The 24,562-nt window shown below is 32.9% G+C and overlaps 5 protein-coding genes and 2 long non-coding RNA genes across 7 annotated transcripts; 3 read left to right on the forward strand and 4 right to left on the reverse strand.

The window, feature by feature from the left end:
* Window positions 1-1,332, forward strand: LOC107947210 (protein BRANCHLESS TRICHOME). Its single transcript, XM_016881788.2, has one exon. The coding sequence runs from the start codon at window positions 136-138 to the stop codon at window positions 1,063-1,065; it is 930 nt and encodes a 309-aa protein (XP_016737277.1). The 5' UTR covers window positions 1-135; the 3' UTR covers window positions 1,066-1,332.
* A 5,022-nt stretch (window positions 1,333-6,354) lies between these two features.
* Window positions 6,355-8,493, forward strand: LOC107947211 (growth-regulating factor 8). The gene is made up of 4 exons (XM_041107520.1): window positions 6,355-7,000; window positions 7,120-7,305; window positions 7,351-7,690; window positions 7,760-8,493. Exons 1-4 carry the CDS (start codon window positions 6,607-6,609, stop codon window positions 8,241-8,243), a joined length of 1,404 nt encoding a protein of 467 aa, XP_040963454.1. The 5' UTR covers window positions 6,355-6,606; the 3' UTR covers window positions 8,244-8,493.
* A 1,316-nt stretch (window positions 8,494-9,809) lies between these two features.
* On the reverse strand, window positions 9,810-12,140 carry LOC107947212 (protein IQ-DOMAIN 1). Its single transcript, XM_016881790.2, has 5 exons — window positions 11,744-12,140; window positions 11,313-11,633; window positions 10,977-11,228; window positions 10,758-10,895; window positions 9,810-10,672 (listed from the first exon to the last, which is right to left on the reverse strand). Exons 1-5 carry the CDS (start codon window positions 11,867-11,869, stop codon window positions 9,953-9,955), a joined length of 1,557 nt encoding a protein of 518 aa, XP_016737279.1. The 5' UTR covers window positions 11,870-12,140; the 3' UTR covers window positions 9,810-9,952.
* A 2,792-nt stretch (window positions 12,141-14,932) lies between these two features.
* LOC107947677 (uncharacterized) lies at window positions 14,933-16,558 on the forward strand. Its single transcript, XR_001697215.2, has 3 exons — window positions 14,933-15,041; window positions 15,521-15,610; window positions 16,334-16,558. It is a non-coding gene; the product is annotated as an uncharacterized lncRNA (long non-coding RNA).
* Window positions 16,559-17,552: 994 nt separating this feature from the next.
* LOC107947213 (eukaryotic translation initiation factor 3 subunit E-like) lies at window positions 17,553-18,649 on the reverse strand. The gene is made up of 3 exons (XM_041107521.1): window positions 18,549-18,649; window positions 18,333-18,454; window positions 17,553-17,785 (listed from the first exon to the last, which is right to left on the reverse strand). Exons 1-3 carry the CDS (start codon window positions 18,609-18,611, stop codon window positions 17,695-17,697), a joined length of 276 nt encoding a protein of 91 aa, XP_040963455.1. The 5' UTR covers window positions 18,612-18,649; the 3' UTR covers window positions 17,553-17,694.
* Window positions 18,650-18,682: 33 nt separating this feature from the next.
* On the reverse strand, window positions 18,683-20,895 carry LOC107944743 (cleavage stimulating factor 64-like). The gene is made up of 4 exons (XM_016878577.2): window positions 20,688-20,895; window positions 20,500-20,595; window positions 19,087-19,269; window positions 18,683-18,994 (listed from the first exon to the last, which is right to left on the reverse strand). The coding sequence occupies exons 1-4, from the start codon at window positions 20,826-20,828 to the stop codon at window positions 18,869-18,871; spliced, it is 546 nt and encodes a 181-aa protein (XP_016734066.1). The 5' UTR covers window positions 20,829-20,895; the 3' UTR covers window positions 18,683-18,868.
* A 68-nt stretch (window positions 20,896-20,963) lies between these two features.
* On the reverse strand, window positions 20,964-21,845 carry LOC121224355 (uncharacterized). Its single transcript, XR_005921967.1, has 3 exons — window positions 21,628-21,845; window positions 21,360-21,553; window positions 20,964-21,212 (listed from the first exon to the last, which is right to left on the reverse strand). It is a non-coding gene; the product is annotated as an uncharacterized lncRNA (long non-coding RNA).
* Between the last annotated feature and the right edge of the window lie 2,717 nt (window positions 21,846-24,562).

Consider the following 24,562-nt stretch of genomic DNA (forward strand, 5'->3'; position numbering starts at 1 on the left):
TCTTCAAAGCTAAGTTCCAGAATAAATAAATGGGCCTACTCTCATTGCTTTCTTGACAGGGAAAATCCCCCACTCAAACAATAATAAAAGAAAGAGAAAAGCAAAAAAAAAAAAAAAGAGTTTGCTTTATTAAGAATGGAAGAAGATATGGAGATGATAATGATGATGATGATCAACAGCAGCAGCAGCCCTAATAATCAAAGCAATGAAGCTTCCACTAGCACTAGCTGGAAAGTATATGATAACCCTTTTTTTAATTCCCATCATTATCGTCAACAAGTATGGCAAAGTAGCAAGCATCTACATCATCATCAAGTGTGCTCACCTGTTTCGGCTCAAACCATCGTAGACCCTTTTTGGGATCTTACCTTGTTTGGTCCTTCTTCAACCATGGATTCTGAACTGGATATTGCTCGAGCCCAGATCATTGATTTACAAGCTGAGCTAGATTACGAAGTTAAAGCACGTAAAAAGGCAGAGTCCCTCAACAAGAAACTGGCTAAGGATCTTGCCGAAGAAAGAAGAGGAAGAGAAGCATTGGAGAGGGTATGTGATAAGCTTGCAAGAGAGATTTCATTAGATAAAGCAGAGATTGATCGAATGAGAAGGGATTTCGAGGAAGAAAGAAAGATGTTAAGAATGGCTGAAGTATTAAGGGAAGAAAGGGTTCAAATGAAGCTGGCCGAAGCCAAGTTTTTGTTCGCAGAAAAGCTATTAGAATTGGAAGAAACTAAACGAGCATTGCCGGCTGATAAAGAAGATAAACCACCAGCAGCATTCACAACCAATCTTTCTGGGAAATTTTCGAGGTTAGTTTTCAGTGAAAAAGCATCATCAACCTGTAACGATTCATCCATGGCTATTCAACGAAAAGCATCCCCAGAAGCAGAGAATCCTCACATAAAACGAGGGATCAAAGGGTTCGTTGAATTTCCACGAGTGGTTCGAGCGATTGGATCAAAAAGTAAACATTGGGGTTCAAAGCTTGAATGTCAAAAGGCTCAGCTGAGGGTTCTACTTAAACAGAAGAGTCCCATTCGATCAAATAATCTTATCATGAGTTGAAGATATATTATCAGTTTTCTGCAAGTAATTTCACTTCTGGGTGTTTCTTTTCTGGATTAAATTTTGTTAATTTCTTGTTTTCTTTCTTTCAAAACAGGGTGACTTAGTACCCATTACCCTCAAAGATCTTGGTCTTGTAAGATTATAAAAATGGGGGTAAATTAAATATATGATTTGGCTTTTGTAATTTACCGTAATGGTGTCAGAATGTATATGAAATTGTTGTGTTCATTAATATTATAGGATTTGAAATTGGAAACCGGAAAATTTGTCGGTTGGAACAGATCTGAGTAAAGAAATTGTTGGAAAGACTACACAGAATTCATTGTATAAAGGTAAACAGCTAAAACCTCATTTCTTTTAAAAGTTAAATATGGTAGACATGTGCAGATGTTTGACAAAGATGAAAGTAATCAACCATTTTCTTGGAAAAAAGAAACCTTAGGTTAGGGAAGGGAAAATTCATGAATCTTTAGGTGATCACATGTGCATTAAAATTGGTATTTGATATAAAGTGAAAACTAGTTCACAAGTCACTTTGCAGTTCGTAGAAATAGCAATCTTGTGCAGGTCTAGGGAGCCTTCAAGTAATCACCAACATCTCTGATCTATAGCATTGAATTTAGAGATAAATCTCTTACACATGCAATCAGGTTTGACTCCGTCTTACATTATCAATCTAATGACCCAACGATTTATCGAAAGGCAATGCATAGCAAGAAATGTCGACTCATCCTTCAAATTCCAACCTCCAACCTCACCCCCTTCATTCTCTCCTCTTACCTCTTCCTTCCCTTCTCCTTGACTCCACCACTCAAACTTCACACATTTTTTTTCCAATATCAACAAAATCAAAACAAGTAGTAAGGACTTCAATGTTCTTGAATAAAATTATAGATTTGAGTTTTGTAGATAAACAAAACAAGAGTTGTACATCCTAATTAAATATTCGATCTGGTTCAACTCCAAATTTAATCGAGTTGTGACTTTTAAAACATTGACAAAGTCAAGATTTTTTATTTATTTACCCTTTATTTTTCAAAAAAAAAAAATTTACATAAAAGCCGAAGATAAAATGAGCATACAGTATACTTGTTTGTGCTGCCCGGTCTTGCAAGTTCTATTTAACTCGGGCAGATTTTAGATAAAGATTTTCTAATTTGAATATTATTTATTAATTAAATTCTTTTTATAATGTCTAAATTACTTACAATCTTTTAATTTTTAGAAAGGAAGATATTAAGCGTTTATTGTAACAACAACAATACAATTGAATTAAGATTCATTCGCAAAAAATTATTATTTAAATTTAATATAAAATATATAAAAATATTTTTAATGATAAAACCAAATCAACCAATTTAAGTAAAGAAGATTTGGGTAAGAAAAAAAAAATCATGTCGTGGATCAAATTCTAGCGAGAGACTAGTTTAGTGCATCCCGGTTTACATGTTAATTATCTTGCTAGTTTATTCTCGTTAAAAGTGTACATTTTAAATTACATTTTGATTTTTTTATTAAAAATTAGGTAAATCAATCTTCATACATTGATGGAGTAAAATGATCTTCCCTTAATGGGTTAGTATTGCCCTCGATCGAGATTTTATCTCTTAAATTTATAAAGAGCCCAAGTGCTTAAGATGATAGGTTCAACAGAGTGAGAGTGGCTTATTAGGGATCTAAGTGGCACATGACCACCTATCAAACCTTTTGTTTTTTCCTATGGCCTTCCTTTATTTTGCAATTGGTTGCCTAGCTATCTGATAATCAACTATCGTCTCTTCCAGGGGCAAAATCATAAATTTTTTTAGAGCGGTCAAATTTAAATTGTAATATTTTAAAGAGTTAAAAATATAATTTCATCATTGTATTAATGTAAAATATTACAAATTTTAAAGGATTAAACTATAAACTTTTTGTTTTGAGAGAGTACAGAATTTAATTTTAAATTTTAGGAGGGAATAAAATACAATTTTACTATCAATTTAATTTTAAAACTTCACAAATACTCAAAAGATTAAATTTTTTAATTTGAGAGGCCTACCCCCTCTAACTTCTCCCCTGACCCCTTCGTCAAAATCTCTACTCTCTCACCATCTTTTTGTTGACCTCCCATATTTCCTTTATCCTCATGTTTCCCATTTTTCCTATTCTTTTAAGGTCTCTCTCTCTCAATTTAGGGGACGAATTTCCTCACCTTCTTTAGTGATACTAACCTAATTGAGAATTGATAATCTTCTCCCAAATATTAAAATTAAAAAAAAATATAAATGTCTATTCACTTTAAAAAATGAAAAAATATCTCATATATCACTTAAAAATTTTTTAAATTCTACAAGCGGGTTTAGGGTGTAACTAGTGTTGTAATAGAGAATTTGAATTTATAACTAATTAATACAAAATATGCGACGCTCTCGATCAGTTTATAAAATCTAAAAAACCCCATCAATAATATATCAAATAATTACTCTTAATCATTAATCTATTTTTCTTTATTATGAACAACTACAACCTAGTGTTAATTAACTTCTATTATTATTTTCACCATTCACCTACTTTTATGAGTGTGCCATTATTTTTATATACAGCATGTGAACATTATGGTTAAAAGATGGAAAAAAGATTCAAGGTGATTGTGGTTAAAAATCATGGGTATTACTTTTGACCTTTTATAAGATTATATTAATGGAAAGGAGTTTATTGGTTTTCAAAAAAAAAGTCATTTTATTATTGAGATACTAATATTAGTGAAGCAAATTTTGGTAATCCTCCAATCCCCCACCCTTTTCTTTTTTACCAAAATTTTATCTTAAAATTCAGCAACTATAGTCATAACAAATCTATTGTAATCTTCATAAATTTTCCAAATAAGGATACTTTCTTTGAACAAATATTGTACCACTATTAACTATTCATTAAATATATTACCGAAAAAGTATTCGGAAAAAAATGACAACAATAAGATTTGAATCTTGGTATTTAGATGGCTTTTATCATTGTTCATTAAATATTATATTTTAAGCATCGGCCTACCATTAAATCTAAACAGTGTTTTTGAAATTATTAAAGTGTTTAACCTTACTGTAAAAATTATATATATTTTTTAGAAGATAAGATATCTATTTTAATACGATAGTGTAAAGTAGAATATTCAAATTCACTAATATTGCTTAAATTATAATTTTAATTGACTCGAATGTAAAATGTCATTATTTTCACGTGTACTTTATTATTACCATGATGACATATTATTATTTTGGTTTTTTAAAAAATATTCAATTTAACCTATAGTAAAAATATAATAATAATTTATGGTAACTCTTTATTGATGTTATAATAAATGATATTTTTTAAGTTATTAATATAAATTATTTGTAAAACTTAATTTAAATATAAAAATTATATTTATATTTTATAATTAAATAAATGAGGAGTAAATTTATAGTGAGAATTTTTAAAATGACTACCAAAATAGATAAAATGTTTATAACTCAAAATGAAATATTTAATCTACCTCATTAAAATGAGTATAACACTCAACCTTTCTTCTTGTTTTTTTCTTTTCACCGCTTAATACAAGTTTTAAAGTGAAAAATATTGGGCTAATCTCTTACATTTAGGTTTAATTTAATTTATTGAAGCAATTCACAATGGGATGAAATGTAAGAGATTAGGGTTATCAAGATTAAACCATTTGGGTATTCAATATTTTTTTCCTCTAAAAACTTTGGGTGTTTAGTGTCCTATGCTTTTTAGTAACTTTTTTAGAGCTACATGTTCTATAAATTTTTCCACGAAATAAACACAAATATTGAGAGAAAAACAAATGTCAATTACTCAAATTTTTTAATCCTGTTGTGAATTTGCTTCCAATTTTTTTTTCAAAAATTAAATTAAATGCTCTTTATTTTAGTGAAATAAATTAAATTTAAGGCTTAGATTTTATTCATTTTGATCTAAAATTAAATTTATAATTTGATTCCCCAATATCTAAGGCTACGTTTAAATTGAAAAACACATTTGATAAATAATGAAAATATGCTTGGGTAACTACTATATGGATTCGAATTAGAGTTCTAAATTTAATATTTGAAAAATGGTTAAAAAATATTAAACCCCATTATTTTTATAATATTCTAAGGGTTATTGATAAAAGGCGGAATGGTCAAATATCTTTAATTTATATTTTTAAAAATAGGAAGTAAATTTTTATGAAAAGGAAGGAGATTTGTTTAATCATTGACATTTGAAGTTGGAAGCTTTAGTGAAGATTCATCAGGATCATTAAAGTACTAAAACATGTAGTTCCCGTAACATCAAACAAACCCAGGAGAAGCAACTGGTATTATCCATAATAAAATCTGGACATCTTTTCTAAAAATCCACAAAAGAGACAAACAATTGAGACAAAAGAGATTGATGAAAAGGAGGAGGCATTGACCCTTTCCTCGGTCATCCAACACTCATTTATCACATGAGGTTAAAATCTATTAAGGCACTGATTTTTTACAAAAATAAAAAATAAAAAAATTAGCACACACCTTGGTTTGTGTGAAACTATGCATTCAACTCGCAAATATAAATATCGGTAGGGTGGAATAGTAACAAATTTGAATGAAATTACCATCAAACATGAAAAATATAGTAAGACTTGGTTAGGTTGATGTGAAACAAAAAAATGAAGTGGTTGAAGAGGGCAGTTTAAAAAACTTATCTCAATCTGGATGTAATGTAAATGACATTAACATTATCTGTTTCTAAAAGAAAACAATGTCAATAATTGCAAGAAGAACATAAATAGGATGGTAATAAAAATTATGGGTATAAAGAGAAGAGTAAACCAAGCAAAACTCTTGGTCCAAATTGAATGCATTGGTTTCTAAAAAAGATTATGAATATTTATAAGTGGATAGCACAAATTAGTTACGGCATCACATCAATGAAGGGGTTTGGTCCCCCCACACGCTCACACGAAACCCAACTGGACCCTAGCTCTTCCTTTCACGTCTCCCAATGCACACTCACGCCGTTAACTTTGACGGTTCATCTCAGTCAACTAAATCACTATTTGAAGTGGAGGGTTGTTTTGACTTCTACATGGAGAAATATTATTTTAGAAATTAGACACTAAAACTATTGTAATCTTATTACGGGTTTTCAGACTGTGTTAACGTTTGGGGGATGTGTCTGTGTCAAGAGTGGGGGAGAGTGGAGTGAAGTGGGTTTTGTCTGTATTCCATAAGGGGTGCGAATGTTGGATGCTAAGGAAGCAAAGCAAAACGCATGGCTGAAAATAGCGGCACCGCTACACCATAATATCTGTCAACTTTTCTTTTATATATTAGCAACAAACACAACTGGTTTTTGGCTTGAGATGCGTGAAGCGAAGAAAGAACAAAGGGGACTGATTTGCAGTTTCCTGTAACTTTTTTTTCTTGGCTTGTTAAAAAGAGTGAAAGTAGTAGGTTAGGGGGGAGTTTAAGGTTTGTCTTGTCTTGTTCTGTTTTTCTTTTTAGATGGGAAAGGTGACATTTTGAAGACATGGATACCAGAAATAATGCTTTTGTAGGTACAGAGAAAGGGTTGGGAAGAACAGATGAGGGATGTGATGTTGGGTTAGGTTTGATGATGATGCAACAAGTTGAGGAGTCTTGTCCAAATAAGAGTTTCATGGCAATGCTTCCTCCTCACAATCATAATCACCTTTCATCATCATCATCTTCTTCTTGTTATGTTGAAGGGTTTGATGGAGGAGCTAGTGGTGGTGGGCCCCTTGTTTGTAACACAAGCAATCAGGAACCATCCAGGGGCGATATATACGATGTTGTCGGTGCTGCTTCTGCTTCTGTTTCTTCTTCTGCTGCTGCAGTTGTGTTAAAGTCTCTGCACCATCACTCTTTTTCCGCTGACCCTCCTTTTCCCCACCATTCCTCTGGTAAAAAAAAAACTCTTCTTTGTTCTTTCTTCGTCCATTTTTTTGTTCTTCTAATTCTGTTTTATGAAGTAATTAAAAAGAGTATAACTTAATGCATGGTGTTCAAAATTTAATGAAAGTAGGAGAAATGGCAGCAGCGCCTGTGAATGCTAGAGTTCCTTTCACAGCAGCTCAGTGGCAAGAGCTGGAAAGACAGACCATGATTTACAAGTACATGATGGCTTCTGTCCCTGTCCCTGCTGAACTCCTTATCCCCCTCACCAAAACCCTTCAAATGGTAAATCTTTTTTTTCTTCTTCTTCTTTGTTTAGCTTTTTCTTTGCATTAATCATATATTTTTGTTGATATAGTAGCGATAAAGGGTTCTTTGGAATTGGGGTTTTCGAGCAATAGCTCGGATCCGGAGCCATGGAGGTGCAGAAGAACAGATGGGAAGAAATGGAGGTGCTCGAGAGACGTGGCGCCTGACCAAAAATACTGTGAGCGTCACTCTCATAAGTGCCGTCCCCGTTCAAGAAAGCCTGTGGAATTGCCAAACCACTCCAATATCAACATCAACAACAATGATCACAAATCACAAACACTTCACAACATGGCATCTGATGGCACCACCAACCAACCTCATCAAAACCCACATTTTACAAACCACCACGACCCTCATTTCTTCACATCTTCATTTGATCAATCCAGGTAAGCTCTGAACATTTAATAAATGCATGATGTGGATTGTGTTGTCTTATAATGTTTTGGCCCGTGAAGGTGCTTGGAATGGTTCATGAAAGGGGAAACCACCGTTCCTTTTGCTTCTAACCCCGAGTGGCAGCGGACGAATTATGGGGTCAGTTTACAAGCTCAGCATCATCTAAACGAGCAATTCACCCCCAGTTTAGCCTCTTTGGAAGGCTCCTTGAACCTAAACCAAACACATTCACAAGAAACAAGAGCCTTCATCGATGCATGGTCAATAGCAGAAAGAGAAGTGGTTGAAATGGAAGGAATTGGGAGCTGCAAACGCCCTGTTTCTTCAAACGAGAAGCTACCACTGTCATCACTTACATTATCAATGTCGGGTGGTGGGAACGAAAACAATCAAGAAGAAGACGACGAGAACAGTCATCACGAGATGCGTGGTACCTTGTCATGGATGGGTTCATCGCCTGGTGGACCACTGGCTGAAGCATTGTGCCTTGGCATCGCAACTAGTCAAACCACAAGTACAAGTAGCTGTAGCAAGAGCACATGAGACATGGTGGACGGCGGCTGGTTGGTAGCTAAAATTTTCTTCAACCTTGTGGATAAAAAAAAAAAACCTTTATTGCTATATTGGACGAAAGGGTTTTCTTTCTTTGAATGTTAGTGTTAAAATGATGGGTTTTCCATTTGGGTTTTTGGAGCTAAGCCCAAAGGCCTAAGCTTTCTGGAATGGGTGAATACCCTTTGTTTCTTTTTCTTTTTGGTATCACATTTAGTAAGTAGAGTACTATTTCCATTAATTATCATCCATAAATGTTTTTCCTATGTCATGGGTGTCAGAATGAAAATTTGCTTCACTTTAACCTTTTCCTTAAGAAGAAGAAAAAGATAAACTTTTCATCAATCAAGTCATAAATCAAGTTGGCTAATTGGTGTTAATACTAGGATTGTACTCCTGTTAATAACCATTCCTTTTTCCTACCATTCATCAATGTAATGTAATTGTTTATATATAAAATTTCTAAATCTAAATTCCATCTCTTTATTTAACCAAATAATTTGATTTTTGTATTTTATGTGAAATCGATCTAGTTGGTAATTACATCATATTTATTGTTAAACTATCGAATTTCATATTTAATAGTATCATTCAATTAAAGTATCTATAAAGTTTAAAATCCGAATTTTGATAAATTAAAGGCGTTAACTTCTTTATTTTCATAGAAGTGAAGGGGATAAATTTCAAGTTGATAAAGTCTTAACTTAATTGCAATTGTTACTATTGCAATAAATAGGAGGATGTAGTTACGAATATACTTAAACACATTTTTTCTCCAATTTAATGTTGATACGAACGCACTTAAACCTTCTCCCTCGTTTTGAAAAAAAAAACTATTAATAATATTAAGTTGCATTTGTTGACATCAAATCTCAAATTTAAATATGAAGAATCTCTTCCATCTCTCTCTTAAAAAAAACTAAAAATTTGGTAAATGATAGCCATGGTTAGTGGATTCTTGGTTTTAATAGGAGGTTGGGAAGCTACATGAGGTATCCTAGACGGCTTGATTTTTATCCATAACAAGAAATGAGAGAAAATATTAATTCGGTCAGATAGTTTAGAGGTTATTCGGTCTATTAAAGAAGTGTTCTCAAGGCCTTATTTTTCAACAATTATTAGACATATTCTGTAGATTTTGGTGAGAATGGTGCAATGGAACTTTTATATGTTTCTAAGGAATAGAACACAAAAACTAATCGCATTGCAAAGTTAACTTTCGATAGAAATGAGGGTTTGAAACTGTTTGTAGAGAATCCGCTATTTTTAAATAATTTAATGTGATTATTGTGTTGGGAATTGTTTAACAAAAAAAACTAAAAATTTAATGCAGAATCTGATAATGATACAATATTAAACATTTTAAAAAAATTATGACTTAGTTTTTAATGATTTATCATCATTTAATTCATTAAAAAATTGTCCAACCTTAAAAAGGGAACAAAGGTAAACCTTTTCATGAAGAGGATGGAAAGTTTTTATCCACAAAAACCCTGTTTTTTGCATTTGGGCTTATATGATTAGGTGTTGGGAACAGAAAACGAAGGCATACAACTATTGGGCCAAATCTCATCTCAGAGTCTGAGATCATAAATTTTGTTAAATTCCATACAAAACATACCACCTTTCTAAGCCCAAATGATGCATTTTCAGATAAAAATAATGTGCTAAGAATGAAAACCATACATGAATAATCTCCTTCATCTCAACCACCTTAGATCAGTAGTGGAACATGGAGAAATTTCACCCCCAAAACTTTCAGTATAATAAGATGAGTAAAGTGATTCTTTCTCCATCCCATAATGACCCTCAAATGCACTCTTGAAACTAGGGCTTCTCAAATTCTGGCTAAGGCTACTACACCCAATGCCAACAACATGATTTTCAGGTGCTGGATACGATAGTCTCTTCTTCACTAACGATCCACCTCGTTCTCTCTCTGGTGTCGATGGTCTTTGTCTCGGTGTACTCTGGGATCTTGCCTTAGCCTTCGCAGACTCTGTGGCTGCCATATAATTTGGCACCGTCGTGGCAGCTCCATTTACATACCGAGACATTCCGTTTGTGGTGCAATACGTGGAAGCTAAGCTAGGTGTGTTTGCTGCAGAGGTGTAGTATTTCTCTTCTTTCAAGCACCGAGGGCTAGCTGAACGTACTTGCGAAGGCTTTGTCTTGCAAGGGGAAGGTGTGGGTGGGAATTGGTTCAGAGACAAACTATGACGTCTTCTGATTGTTGGTGAAGAGTAGGATTGTAGCTTGTAACTATCTATTTCCACTGTTTTTATGGAGTCTCTTTTATCAGTTGATACCCGGTTGTTGTTATCCCATTGCTTTGTAGCCATCCACCGGTCAAGCCATTTTGTTCTTTCTTCAACCTCCTTTTCATCTTCAGCTGATGGGTTTCTTCTAGATCTCCATATCTTCAACATGTGTTTAAAATTATTAGTTCATAATTAAACATGCACTGGTACCAACATGAAATAGTAATAATAATTAAAAAAGAACCTGGTTAGAGAAAGCATAAGCAAGTGCCTTTTCACGTTTCAATGCAGCTTCCTTCTTGGTTAGCAACAATGCTTCGATCTCTTCACTAGTTTGTGGTCTGTCGTTCCATTCATCTGTTGTACAGCTCATGTCTCGGGACTGAGCATAAAATAAAACCATACAACAATAAATAAAAAAGAGAAAAAAAAAGTTGATTAAGACTTACTTACAGCTACTTACCATGGCCTTCCTCCTACGAATATCTTGAAGATATCTAGTCTCCCACAATGCATTGGTTTCATCAAACATAGACTTTCTTCTGTACCCTTCATGTGAAAGCCTTGCACGTTGTTGATCTAGCACTCGGTCTTGTACTCTAACCAAAGATTGCATGCATTTTAGTGCCAACTTTGCTTGCCTTCTGACATTGTGTCCTCTCACTAATGCTTGAAGCTTCACTAACCCTTTCAGTGCACGCAATGCTCTCCTTGCCTTAACAATCACAAAAAAGTTGTTAGATTGAGACCCGACAGTTTGTAGCAGATAATGACTAGTTTAATGATTAACTTCACTTACTAGGTAACCTCTGAAAGCTGTTTGAATGACAATAGCAGCATAGTGATAGTGTTCTCGAACATTGGCATAATTGGAAGGTCTAGAACTAAGCCTAACGATCTCAACAGCCGCTTGTGCTGTTGCCACAGCAGCTTCAGCTGCTGCAACGGCAATTGCGTGCCGTTGTTCTGCAAAATCCAATGCTGTTTCTGCTGCATTGTTCGCAGGTGGTGTAGCAGTACTTGTCGATGTCGTTGGTGTTGGTATCTTTGCTTCACACTGTTGGACATGATTGATATTACTACTACCCCTTCTAAACAGCCATCTTCTTTTCTCCCTCTTCTGCACAACCCCAAAAAAAGCCATGCACCCACCACCAACTTAATTAAATAAATTATACTACAAAAAATAAATGCAAGAGAATGATGAAGTTGTTAATTACTATATACTACCTTTTCATCCTCTTCCTGATGCCCACATTCTTCTCTCCTGCTACTCTTTTTCTCATAATCTTTACCTGGAGACCTAAAGGCCTTTTTCACCATTGACAACCAAGAGGTAGCAGTGTTCTTTCCCATGGTCAGGTCCAAGAAGAAGGAGAAAATGAAAGGGGATAGATAATTAAGAAGATGGGTATTTGTCCCAATCGATTCCTTCACAAATCATGAATATATTAAGTAAAGGAGAAAGCAAGAGAGAGAAAAAGAAGAGAAGATGATATTCATTTGTTGCAGAATCTAACAAGGTGGTACGACCTCCAATATATCTGCTAAGCGGTAGGTGTTTTCTAGTGGCATTGGGAGGGAAAAAAAAAAGAACTGATGAGGGTGGGGGGGAAAGTGTCAGACACTTTTGTCACAAATAACACTGTAAAATACTATCATATTATATGATAGAAGATGACATGAGAAAGGAGAGACTGGAGTGTTTTAATGTTGTTTTTGTTACATAAGAATCCAAAGTCACTTTGAAAATTGTTAAACCCTTTTCGATTGATGGGAGAGAGTGTGTGTATATTATTTGGGTTTCAAAAACCGAACTGACCAAATCTCATTGGCTTCACGTGTTTATCAGCAGCAAAAAAGACCAGTGGTTCATTAGAAAAGATCAAGTGTTTTTTGTTTGTTTTTTTTAATGTATAAAAATTCCTCGAAGACCACCAAAAAAACCACCCTTTGAAGTACCAACTTGAACAAAGGGAATCCCCTCTTTGAATGAGTTGGCTTCATTTCCATGGTGGACTGGTCAAACTTGGATTTTCTTGTCTAGTTTCCCGAATCGTTTCTTGTCTGAAAATACAAGTGTAAAAGGAAAGGACAAACTAATGAATTTTTTTTTTTTTTGATTGGGGGTATTTTGTTTGGCCATGCATGAAAGAGTAAACTCATAATTGACGTTGGAGATTTTATGTAAGTTAAAAAAAAGTTGGTAATTTCCACGAGTAATTTTGTTCGCTTGTTTTTAAGAAGAAGAGGAAGGGGGGCCATGGTTTGTGATTAAAGGCTGTGGGTGGTGCAGTTGGGTGAGGTCTAGTCTCAAATCTAAAGTCCCCACTTGATATTTGTTTTGGCGGTGTCCTTAAATGTACTTAGAGTTGATGAGTTGAGTCACAATTATTGTCACATGCTTCGCTCAACTCCCGGGAATGGCAGTCAGGACAGCACTCATTTAGATGGGGGAGGCATTAAATCCTTCAATTTTTATATTCTATTTGAAGTAACGGTTAAATTGATAGTGGACGAATTCCCACACTATCAAAATTATCCTTCTTCAACCAATTATTTGTACTAATATTATATAAATCTATTTATATATTTTTGTTGTTATATCATGAATTTAGTTGATTGGATTTGAATTTAATTAAAACTAAAAAAAAAGTTAATTTGAAAATTTCCATGCACTATCACTTTAAAAAATATTTATTTCCTTTTTAAAGATCTTAATTATTTCAAAATTCATGACTCTTATTCTCAATAATGTCATTTATAAAGTTCAAAAATATAATTTAATTTACTATTACACCAAACGCTTGTTAGTAAATATATAGAATTGTAACACCCTTAACTCGTATCCGTTGCCGAAACAGGGTTATGGGGCATTACCAAAATACACAGATTAAATACAAACATTTCATATTATTTAACATTCATGCCAGTTAGTATTCATAAAGTCCCTTATATGAGCCTACGAGGCCCAAAACATACATTAGAAACAAGTCGGAACTAAACCAGGTACTCAGAATTTTTCGTGAAATTTTAAAATTTTTTTCTAGTTACAAGGGACACACGCCAGTGTGGTCAGACCGTGTGAGCCACACGGACATGTGACATGCCCGTGTCCCAGGGCGTGTGGGCATTTGAAATAGGGCACACGGTCGTGTCCCAGCCCATGTAACTCTCTGACTTGGGTCACATGACCAAGTCACACGCCCGTGTGTAAGTGCAGGGTTCACATGGCCAAGCCACACGCCCATGTGCTAGGCCATGTGATCAATTCTGAGCATTCTGTTTTGAATTTTTTTTAAGATGCATGGGGACACATGGTCAAAACACAGCTAGGCCGTGTGTCACACACGGCTAAGACACACGCCCGTGTCTCTACCCATGTGGACGAAATAAGGCCATTTCCAAGCCATATTTCTCACCCATTTGGTCTTCCACCTACACTAACATTTTAACACATTCAAAAGTCAATCCAAAACATTTAAACTAACCAAAAATCAAGTTATAAATATGTTATATATCCTCATTTCTCATCATTCAAATTTACCATATTAATGAAAACATCTATTTGCTTACTTATACCAACCATACTATCTCATCTCATACATCAATATGCATATAACTTATCCATCACACTACCACATCAAACACAACAAACAAGAAGAAGCCACATATATATATTTAACAAAAGTATGTCCAACTCAAACCATTCCAATGGCTATTTATAACCAAAACACATATTTGCCATCAATGGCCTGATTGAACCTATACACCGAAATGAATCGAAGGATAGTGTGATGATGCTCCGACCAGCTTCCAACCACTTCGAGCTTCCGAATTACTATAAATGTAATGACCCATTTTCAGTAAATTGGAATAGTGGTTTCGTAACCACAAATCCGAGCTAAAAAGAAAATTTATTTTAATATTGTGGTATGGTCTATATTATGATAGGAAGGTTGCATGAAAATTTTGATAATAAAATTTTATTGATTATATGGTAAAATTTATTTAAATAGATTAAAAAAATGCATTTCCGGGACTTTGTTCCGGTAAATCAGATTCGTAAATATTTATTATAAATATTTACGAAGTTAGTTGTGTGTCTAATTAGGTTTTGACTAGGAGAATTTGATGTAATTAGAAGTAATTAGGAAAAAGGGATTAGATTGAAATAAGTGTGAAAGTTTAATTATAAATTAAAGAAAGCTAAAAGGACTAAATAGGCAATTATGTTTTTTTTTCTAATTTGAGGCGGCATAACAAAAGAAATATTGAGATTTTTTTTATATATATTATATATTATGCTATTCAATTAATAAGTGAGTTGTTATATTATATTATTATAATATTATATTATATTATTATAATATTATATTATATTATTATATATATAAAGCAAAAGAAAAGAAATGAAAAGAAAGAAACAGAATACAAATTGAAACGAAACAGGGGAGAAACATGGGAGAAAGAAAGAAAGAAAAAGTAAAGAAGAAAATTAGAGTTTTTAAGGTTCAATATCAAATTGGTAAGTCAAATTAAGTCATTTTCTTTAAATTTTTGAGTTTTTATGATTCTACATCAAAATACTAGTAAGTATATGTTGAAATTTTGAAAGTTAGTAGAATTTTTTTGTAGCTTATATTGAATTAGTGGATGAATTAGTGATTGAATTGATGGAAATCCAAACTAGGATTGGGAAAAAGATTAAATTGAGAAATAAGTTATAAGTTTAATGTAAAATTGTAAGAAATTTGAAATTAAGGTTTATTAGTGAAAATTTGAGAGTTAAGTCAAGTTGTAAGTAGAATTTAAGTAAAAATAAGGTACAGATTGTGATAGAAATAGAAATAATTTTAGTTATGAATTAAATTGAAATATTAGCTAAGTTAAGAAATTATGAAATTATTATATCATATATGTTTATTTTTCTTAAATAATATAGGAAATTTATTTGATTGTTTTTCTAATATATGTATGTGTTATGTGTTTTATATGAAATTGAAGAGAAAGAAAAGAAAGGAAAGGATCTAATTGAAGAAAAAGGAAAAGAGAAGGCTAAGGAGTGAAGGAAAACATCATCTCAACCTTTTTGTTGTAAGTACTACAAGATTATTATTATTTTTTTAACTATTTTATTTAAATGCCTACATTATAGTATATATTTATTTAAAAAATAAAATAAAAATAAAGTAAAATAAAATATTATGGAACCATGAAATTTGTAAAGAAAATTATAGATGGAAAGTATATGGTGGTATATTGATTGAACATTAAGTAAAGGTTGTGACAGAAAAATATATGTGCGTGAAAACGTGCGATATATGTGTATTGTGGAATAAGTAGTAAATTGTAATGATGAAGAAATGATAAGTCCTTTTTGAAATAATTGTATAAAGTATTTAAATGAATGAGATTCAGTTTTAATGCCCAAGTAGATGGAATTTAGAACTACCAGGATATTAGTGGCATGCCATTAAGGAACTTATTAAGGAACTTTAGCGCGCTCTCTGATTATTAGCACGTTGGTGCTCTCTGATATTTAGCACGTCAGTGCTCTCTGTTCAGCACATTTGTGCTCTCTGTATTTGTTCCGTATATCCGGGGTGTTCTGTAAAATCTACTTTGGGCTAAGATTATAAGCTGTGGACAAAAGTGAATCATTAATGTGTTAAGGTAAGTCTTATAAAGTTTATATGTACGGAAATACGTATTAACAGAATGAATTTGAAATATTTTATTTAAAATTTATTTATCTATTTATTCTTGTAGTGCTTACTAAGCCTTCACCGGCTTAACGCGTTTAATTTTAACGCGTAGGTACAATTTGACTCGAAGAGATAAAGTCAGGATAGAAGATCTCTCATCTCATCACATCCTCAAGAGCTTCGGAAGTAGGTACCATATTTTGACTTAAAATGGCATGTACATAGACAGTCAGTTATGCTTCCATGTGTTAAGAACTAAAATGTAAACTCTTGGACTTCTATCTATTTTTAACTACTTTACGTATTTTGGTATATATATAAAATGAATTAGTTAAAACTATGGGCACGTTTGGTTCGCTGTATTGGATTAGAGGTGTATTGGATTAGAGGTGTAATGGAATAGAGGTGTATTGGATTAGAGGTGTAATAGGAAATCAACTGTTTGGTTGAATGTAATGGAATAGAGGCGTAATAGTAATCTTGTGTTTGGTTGAATGGAATAGAGGTGTAATAGCATAATGGAAAAAACTAAAATGACTAGAATACACTTAGCATAAATTTGTTTAGGTAACTGATTATTGTTATTGTTATTAAATTTTAATAAGATTATTAATATAAATAATAAATAATTTAATCATATTTTAACATAATTATTATTAAATATATTTTTTATAATATATAATTTGATAAAATATATGAATTTATTAAAATTATAATATATAATATTATAAAATATAATTTAAAATAATTATTATTAAATATAATTTAACAAAAATATATAATTTAATAAAATTCTTAGTATTAAATATTCTTATATGAATTTACTAAAATCATAATATATAATACTATAAAATTATTATTATTAAATATAATTTAACAAAAATATATAATTTAATAAAATTAAATATTCTTATGATTGTATCAACAAACTTCATCAATTTCTTCTATCAAATATTAAAATATTTGAACTTGACTTTGAATAATGATTTTATGATTGTTACTTTACCATCAGCAACCCAAGTTAAATTTACTTAACAATATAATGAATTAGGGTTTTTCTTCATATTCCCAATTATGTATTCTGTTTCCCAGCAATGAATTATGTATTCAATTTCATTTTTGTTTCTAGATTTGACTTGCAGCAATTTTGGTCTTCAATGTTGTTTTCTTCGTTTATTTTAACTTTTTTTTATTATATTTTCTGTAGAAAGATGGATTTTTTATGATTAAACTTTTAGACATGTTTATTTTCAATTTTTTCCACGAGCATTTAGATAAGAAAAATATTAAAACTATTCAAAAGTTACTTGTTTGCTTCAAAACGAATTATATAAGGACTAAATTGCTCATTTTTATATTAGAGGACCCAATTTGCTCTTGAATTTCTAATAGTTTAACCAACAAAAGTCTTACATGACCTAACAAAAAACCTCTCCAACTAAATTGCACGCATAACTTGTTTAGCAAAGTTCATTATATTGTGATACAAGAAAACTGATCTGAGGCAGTACATGAACTGTCCTCTTTCTCTTTCAATGTTCGGCACAACTCATCTACTTCTTCCCTGCATTAGTAAACTGATCACTTAATTTGCTTATATAAAATTCAACATGCAAATACTATACACATTCTCTTAGACATGCTAAAGAGTAAAGACTTCAAAACATGAGGCATATACCATATACACACTTCTAGACATGTTCATTAGAGGTTTAACACTACTTTCTTTGTTTTTGGTTTGATTGCAGTTCTTTATGGGACACATACTTTCTTTGTCAATGCGAAGATATCACCTACTTTAGCCTCAAATCTTTGAACAAACATTTTGCAAATTACATGGCAGGCAGTGCATTAACTTTTCATATTAAAAAAACCATGCAAATGATAAAAGAAATCCACAAAGTTTCTAAACATGTTCCATTCCAACACAATCAAAACCGAAGCATGTGAACATAGCAGGATCTTGAAACAGAAGTAAGTCATGGCATAAAAAGACAGGAAAATGCACAAAGAACAAATAAGCACAGATGTGACTACCACACAAATGATGCAACTAACAACATCAGTAACAAAACATGGAAACCTTAAGTTTAGTTGTTAAAGTGACATACTTGTCTTGATTAAATAGGTCAATGATCTGTGTTCTTCCATTGTCATGGTTGAAAAAGATGAAGAGGCTCCAATGCATAAGCCATATTCTACTCTGAACTTGGTTCAAAGGTGATGAGAAGCTCTGCAGCAAAAAGACCAATAAATGAGTCAACGAATAATCGGAAAGCAAATTGTCAAAATAAAAACCGAATAATCAATGGGGATATAACCAAAACCTTGGAATCGATTATTTCTTTCAAACGATTAAGTTCTTCAAGAGCAATATCCCAGTTTTGCATCAGTATCTCGGCAGCAAGTTTCCCCCACAATGCACTCAAGCTCCTTTCGTTGTTAGTACATAAACCTACAAATCTGCCCCTAGAATTCAACTTTCAGAAGCTATCAACCTACAAATATATAAACAAGGCAGGCTCAAAGGAGATGAATGCTGAATTGGCAGCTGTATTAAAGCAGCAAATCAATCAATTTTAGTCAGCTGAGATTTGTCCTTTTTTATCAGTATATGGCATGCAAACATAGCTGAAGTAGAGTCTTGTCATTGGCGCAGAATTTGCTGGAGCTGAAGCACTTGATTCCTTTGCTCTGTAGGCAAGAGATTAATCTGTTCCGGAGTGAGGCTCATCACCTGCTGAAGTAACGCCTTCTCCATCTCAGGAGTCAACTATAAAGAGCCAATGGAAACTGTTAATGGAACCACTCAAACTACTGACTAATTCTATTTGCTTGTATGAAACTCAAAGTTTGGATAATCACCGATGTTGGACGAGGGGGCTGATTTCCTGGAACCATCTGACTGGAAACCAATGGTGAGGGTCCTTGCAACTGAGTTAGTGCTGAATTATCTGGTTGACTATGTGTCCACGAAGATCCTCTATCTACCTGCATCGAACCCCCTACTTGGTTGCCAAACTCGGATCCTAAATGCAAGGCTCCTGCCTGAAAGAATAACCATAACACATACAAAAGATGTTGTCAATTGGCAGAGTCTATTAAGCCATAGACATTTCCCACAGGATACTATTACATTAGAGATGGAACTTTAGTTTCAACTAAAAATTGAAAATCAAGTGCAGGAGATTAAAACTCCAGTTAATATGTAACTTTCCTCATTAAGATCTCATTATTTGCTCTTTGATTACTCAAAAACTACTACATAAATAAAGTTGAATAGTAAAAAACAAACCATATTTGATTAAAAATGACTTATAGTAAAAAACAAACCATATTTGATTAAATATAAGTAACTTTAAATTTAACATTAATCCATATCTTTTAGCCCCATGCAAAACTAAAATCATGCTTCCTTATAATGTTATTATAAACCTTTATTCTTTCAGAAGTACCTTTTTTAATTGGTATCCAAAACACTTTTCTTATTTCTTTTTGCATTTGGTGGGATAATGTAACAAAAACAATAACTAAAAAAAAAAGAAAATAATTTAACTACTTGCACACAAATGTAAAAGCAACTAAAGAGCAAACTTGAAAACAATGATCCCATCTTGCATGTTAAGGATAATTTAATTCAGTTATTAAAGCTTTACCTTTTATTAAATCAATACCAGTTACAAACTCATAACCTTTCTTCACCTCATTCAATGGATTATAATTACTCTAGCCTGAGCCAGAACTCTAACTTACATAGCTAGCTGAACGAATTTAATTATTCAAAGACAGCAAACACTGCTCAATGGTAGCTACAAATATATTTCCCCTTATTGACATGCGTGCAGTGGAAGAGATACCACATGTAATCAGACATTTCTCCACCTTGAAGTACATAAATTCCACCTAACTGCTATTGCAATCACAATTGTGTGCACTTCTAACTTGCAATCGTGTTTTCATCTACATGTACAAGAATTATCAAGGAAAAGGGACTCAAAAACAGATTTTCACAATTTTAATGAAGCCCGAAGCCAATCAGTTCAACAATCTGTTAGCAGTGGTGTGAATAACAAGGCAGACATTTGTCAGACTTTTTCAGAGAGACAAAAAATAATCTAGTACACACACAAGGTAAACTATGGAATGTTTACAGCCTGCCACTTAGACCAGTAGCGTGATAAAAAACATGAGCTCATTTTTTTTAATAATCAACCCAATTAGAATGGTCCACTAAGTGATAAAACCAATACACATCAAACAACTAAAATTTGCACATACCTGATTTTGATACGTTAATTGAGCTGGCAGCTGATTTGCACGCGGTGGCTGCCCTTGTGGAAACGAAGGTCCAAGGCTAGGAGGTCTATTACCTGACTGAGTAATTCAAAAAATAAGAGAAATTATTGCAGAATATGTTATGAAGGAGACACCCAAGACTGACTTCCAAATTGTAACTTTTTACTTACATGGAACATCGGCTGTGAAAGATGCTGAGCACCAGGGTGTTGGAAACCAACACTAGGACCCATTTGTGGGGCATGCTGATGATGGAAATTCGGTGCTGATGAAAGTCGTGCCTGTGGTTGCATTGGTGGCTGCTGATGCATATGAGGAATTCCAGTTGTTTGAAATGACTTTTGCAACGGGCTGGAGGAGCAGATCGAAGAAGCATTCTAAAACAGAGGATTAATTTGCTTCCCTCGATTGAACTCCCTGAAATTGAAAGATCTTCAGAAACTCATTGGATTTTTCCATGAAGATTATACTGTTGACTTCCCAGCCTTAAAGATTCTTGAGATAGAAAACAGTCCAGACTTGAAGACAAAGATAACCCTACTGGTGGAGTTTTGTTCAACGAAAAGGTACTGTTTTTAACGCAGTGAATTGTACCTTATTTCCATTTCTCTTGTTATAATTAACTCTTCTAATCATTTCTTCCACAGACATGAATACTGACATCAACTATATTACTTCTGTTAAATTCACCATCTCTAAACAACATAAATTAAAGGATTAACTAAACATAACAATAAAAAGAATTCAAAACCCCAAAAAGAACAAATCTTACAGAGACCCAAAATTAAAAAAAAAAAGGAAACATGATTACGTATGGCTTGTAAATTGAAGGTTTAGTTGACCTGTAATGAATATGGATTTCCTTTGAAATAAATTGAAGCCTTGAGTGGAGCCTGGAAAGAAGCAGAAATGGCAATAACTAGGCGCAGGCAAGGCAACCAAGAAGAGGAATAAATTAGGAGGAATGGAAAGCTTAAAAACCCAAAACACTAACCTGTAAATGACCAAATTCGGGCACAGTGCGATGAAGAAGAAGCTGTAATCAGAAAAGGGGAAACCGATTACATGCAGAATCAGCAGAGTGAAACAAATCTGGAGGTATTAACTTACCAACAAGGAAATCGGCAGAGGCTAGAAGGAACAGAAGAGAAACGGGGAAGCAGATGGGAGGGTATAACAGGGATGGTAAACCTATGCGGCGCGTAATCTGAGCAAATGGGGTGTATTAGAAATCGGTGGATTTCACCGATTAGGTTAGTATTGTATTACAGGCGTAATAGAAAAACCATGAACCAAACAACGGCATAGAGGCGTCTTAAGTGGGCCCCACCGATTAGGGGTGTATTGGCATAGCCAATACACCCAACCAAACATAGTGTATATGTATGTTTGCAAATATGGTTGGTAAGTTAAAATGCTATGTATAAATGTTTTAATTAAACAATATCTACCCATAACAGTTTTGGCACCAAATGTAATAGTCTTATACCGGGTTTGTACGATTAGATCAGGTATAGGGTTGTTACAATAAAACAGGAAAAATAATACAGGGTAAGCATATTATGTCATATTATGCTTAGTAAGTTCGTATAACGGGAAATTAACTTACTAATCATTTACATTAAAAGTAAGCATGCAAAATTCATCCAAGAAATTTGGAAATTTGCCTAAATACATATAACCTTAAGAAACTTGTTAGTCATGTACTTCATGTGAATATCAAGAAACAAAGATGAGCTCATCATGTAAAAAAAATCATATACATATACTTTCCACATCATATATCCATATAACATGTACATCTCCATAATAATTCATCTCAAGTTCAGATTATCCCATGTCGGAACTTTATTCATTGAATTTATTTGAAATATCGATGGACACACGGGTAGTACACACGTAGTGCACTAATCTATAATCTGTCAATTCATATTCGAGAATGCTCCTTAGAGCACATTATTCGAGTTGTATAATGGGAAGCTCATAAGAGTCGTAATCAGGAAACTCATGCGAGCCAATAATGGATAGCTCTGAAGAGCCATTAATCGGAAAGCTCCAGATAGCTATTTATCAGGAAGTTCAAGCGAACCATATCGGGAAGCTCCGGAGAGCCATTAATTAGAAAGCTCACAAAGAGCCTTTAATCAGGAAGCTCACGAAGAGCCATATATCGGGACGCTCATAAGAGTTGTGGTGTGTTTACAACACATGCAAAATCACAACCAATCGGGATGCTCCGAAGAGCTATTAGCGGGAAGCTCGCAAGAACCATATAACGGGAAGCTCAAAAGGGCTAATAATGGGACGCTCGTTTGAGCTATGGTGTGTCTGCAACATATGCAGGACCACAACCAATACGGGAAATCTTGTATCCATCGAATTTCATCTATTCAAACGGAACTTGACATTTATCAGGCTTGTTGGATATGTAATCAATTTCATATAAATAGCAATTACACAATTCACATATATAATATTCAATTCAAACATATAAATATAAACAATTTAGTTACACGAACTTACCTTGACAATTGTTCGTGTACGTAAAATCTACTAATCCGACACTTTTTCTTTTCCACAATCGAACTTCGTATTTGAGTTATCCAGATCTATACGAATGAATTTAACATCAAATTAATACAATTCATATTCAATTCAATCCAATTCACACCTTAGGAAAAATTACTATTTTGCCCCTATACTTTTGATTAATTACAATTTCATTTCTAGGCTCGGAAAATGAAATTCATGCAATTTAATCTTTATTCCAAGCCTAGACAATTTTTACATGTAACATTTGTAGCCCATGAAATTCATAAAATTCATAAATTTTTCATAAATATTTTAACTTTCCAATTTAGTCCCTAAATCACAATTTCATCAAAATTAACTTTACAAAAGTTGTTTATCTATCAACAACCTTTCATTTTCTACCATAAATTTCATAATTCATGCATATTCATCCATGGAAAAACCCTAGTGCTTTGATAACTTTGCAAATTAATCCCCGAGATAGCTACATTAAGCTATTACGATCTCAGAGACATAAAAATTACTAAAAACGGGACAAGATTACTTACCCAATTAAGCCAAGTAAGCTTGCTTGAGTTCTTCCCTCTTAGCTAGGGTTTCCATAAAAAAATTTGGGAAAGGTGATATTTTCATTATTTAATTACTTATCATGTTTTATTATTTTTACTTTCCAATTTAGTCATTTTCTTTTCTTAAATTTCCATGGATGAATCATCATACTTATCTACTAACTCTTCTTAATGGTCTATTTTCCATATAAGGACCTGAAATTTTGAATTCCATAGCTATTTGATTCTTATAGCTACTAGAACTCAACTTCTGCATTTTATGCAATTTGTTCCTTTTATCAATTAAACATGTAATCGGTAAAATTTTCTTAACAAAATTTTCATACGACTTTCCTATCATAATGCAGACCATGCGATAATATTAAAATAATTTTCCTTCCGAACTCGAATTTGTGGTCTTGAAACCACTGTTTTGATTTAACTGAAAATGGGCTATTACAAGAATATAAATTTTTATAAAAATATTAGTTTTAGTTTAGTGTTTGAGACGTAAAGTAAGGTAATCAGCATTGCATCGGTGGATGCACCGTTTTTCTACTAAAATTGGTGCATATTAGTATTGATCTATTTTGGTTTACTGTTTTAAATTTAATGATATTTTAAAAAAAATTATTTAATACATGTAGATGAGAACATTTACAAACATCAATTGAATGATATTAAATAATATTTAAATATAAAATATTCATGCATAAGCTGATCCACAATGTTCTAATAAAAAGTTTTTATCATTTATTACCATTTCGGTTAAAAGTTATAAATTTATAATTTTTAATATTCTTCATGCACCAATTGTGCATAATGTTTTGGCCGATGCAGCTGACATTGGATGGAACAAGCCAATGCAATTAGTACGAACCGAAATTTTAACTGGTGCAAAAAAAAGGGTTGATTTCAATGCTTTATTGCTAAAATAGGGCACACTAACTGGAACCGATATGGAA

Source organism: Gossypium hirsutum, chromosome D12 (assembly GCF_007990345.1).
Source record: "Gossypium hirsutum isolate 1008001.06 chromosome D12, Gossypium_hirsutum_v2.1, whole genome shotgun sequence".
In the NCBI taxonomy this organism is placed as follows: Eukaryota; Viridiplantae; Streptophyta; class Magnoliopsida; order Malvales; family Malvaceae; genus Gossypium; species Gossypium hirsutum.

Excerpts from the sequence above, each read along its gene's own strand:
- LOC107947210 (XM_016881788.2), top strand. The coding sequence starts at position 136 with ATGGAAGAAGATATGGAGATGATAATGATGATGATGATCAACAGCAGC.
- LOC107947211 (XM_041107520.1), top strand. The coding sequence starts at position 6,607 with ATGGATACCAGAAATAATGCTTTTGTAGGTACAGAGAAAGGGTTGGGA. Across the intron at positions 7,001-7,119 it reads TTTTCCCCACCATTCCTCTG|TAGGAGAAATGGCAGCAGCG; the intron begins GTAAAAAAAAAA and ends ATTTAATGAAAG. Across the intron at positions 7,691-7,759 it reads TCTTCATTTGATCAATCCAG|GTGCTTGGAATGGTTCATGA; the intron begins GTAAGCTCTGAA and ends TGGCCCGTGAAG.
- LOC107947212 (XM_016881790.2), bottom strand. The coding sequence starts at position 11,869 with ATGGGAAAGAACACTGCTACCTCTTGGTTGTCAATGGTGAAAAAGGCC. Across the intron at positions 11,229-11,312 it reads CAGCTTTCAGAGGTTACCTA|GCAAGGAGAGCATTGCGTGC; the intron begins GTAAGTGAAGTT and ends GTGATTGTTAAG. Across the intron at positions 10,673-10,757 it reads CTTATGCTTTCTCTAACCAG|ATATGGAGATCTAGAAGAAA; the intron begins GTTCTTTTTTAA and ends CACATGTTGAAG.
- LOC107947213 (XM_041107521.1), bottom strand. The coding sequence starts at position 18,611 with ATGCAAAACTGGGATATTGCTCTTGAAGAACTTAATCGTTTGAAAGAA. Across the intron at positions 18,455-18,548 it reads AAGAAATAATCGATTCCAAG|AGCTTCTCATCACCTTTGAA; the intron begins GTTTTGGTTATA and ends TTTTTGCTGCAG. Across the intron at positions 17,786-18,332 it reads GACCTATTTAATCAAGACAA|GGAAGAAGTAGATGAGTTGT; the intron begins GTATGTCACTTT and ends TTACTAATGCAG.
- LOC107944743 (XM_016878577.2), bottom strand. The coding sequence starts at position 20,828 with ATGCATCAGCAGCCACCAATGCAACCACAGGCACGACTTTCATCAGCA. Across the intron at positions 19,270-20,499 it reads AATTAACGTATCAAAATCAG|GCAGGAGCCTTGCATTTAGG; the intron begins GTATGTGCAAAT and ends TTATTCTTTCAG. Across the intron at positions 18,995-19,086 it reads AGCCCCCTCGTCCAACATCG|TTGACTCCTGAGATGGAGAA; the intron begins GTGATTATCCAA and ends GGCTCTTTATAG.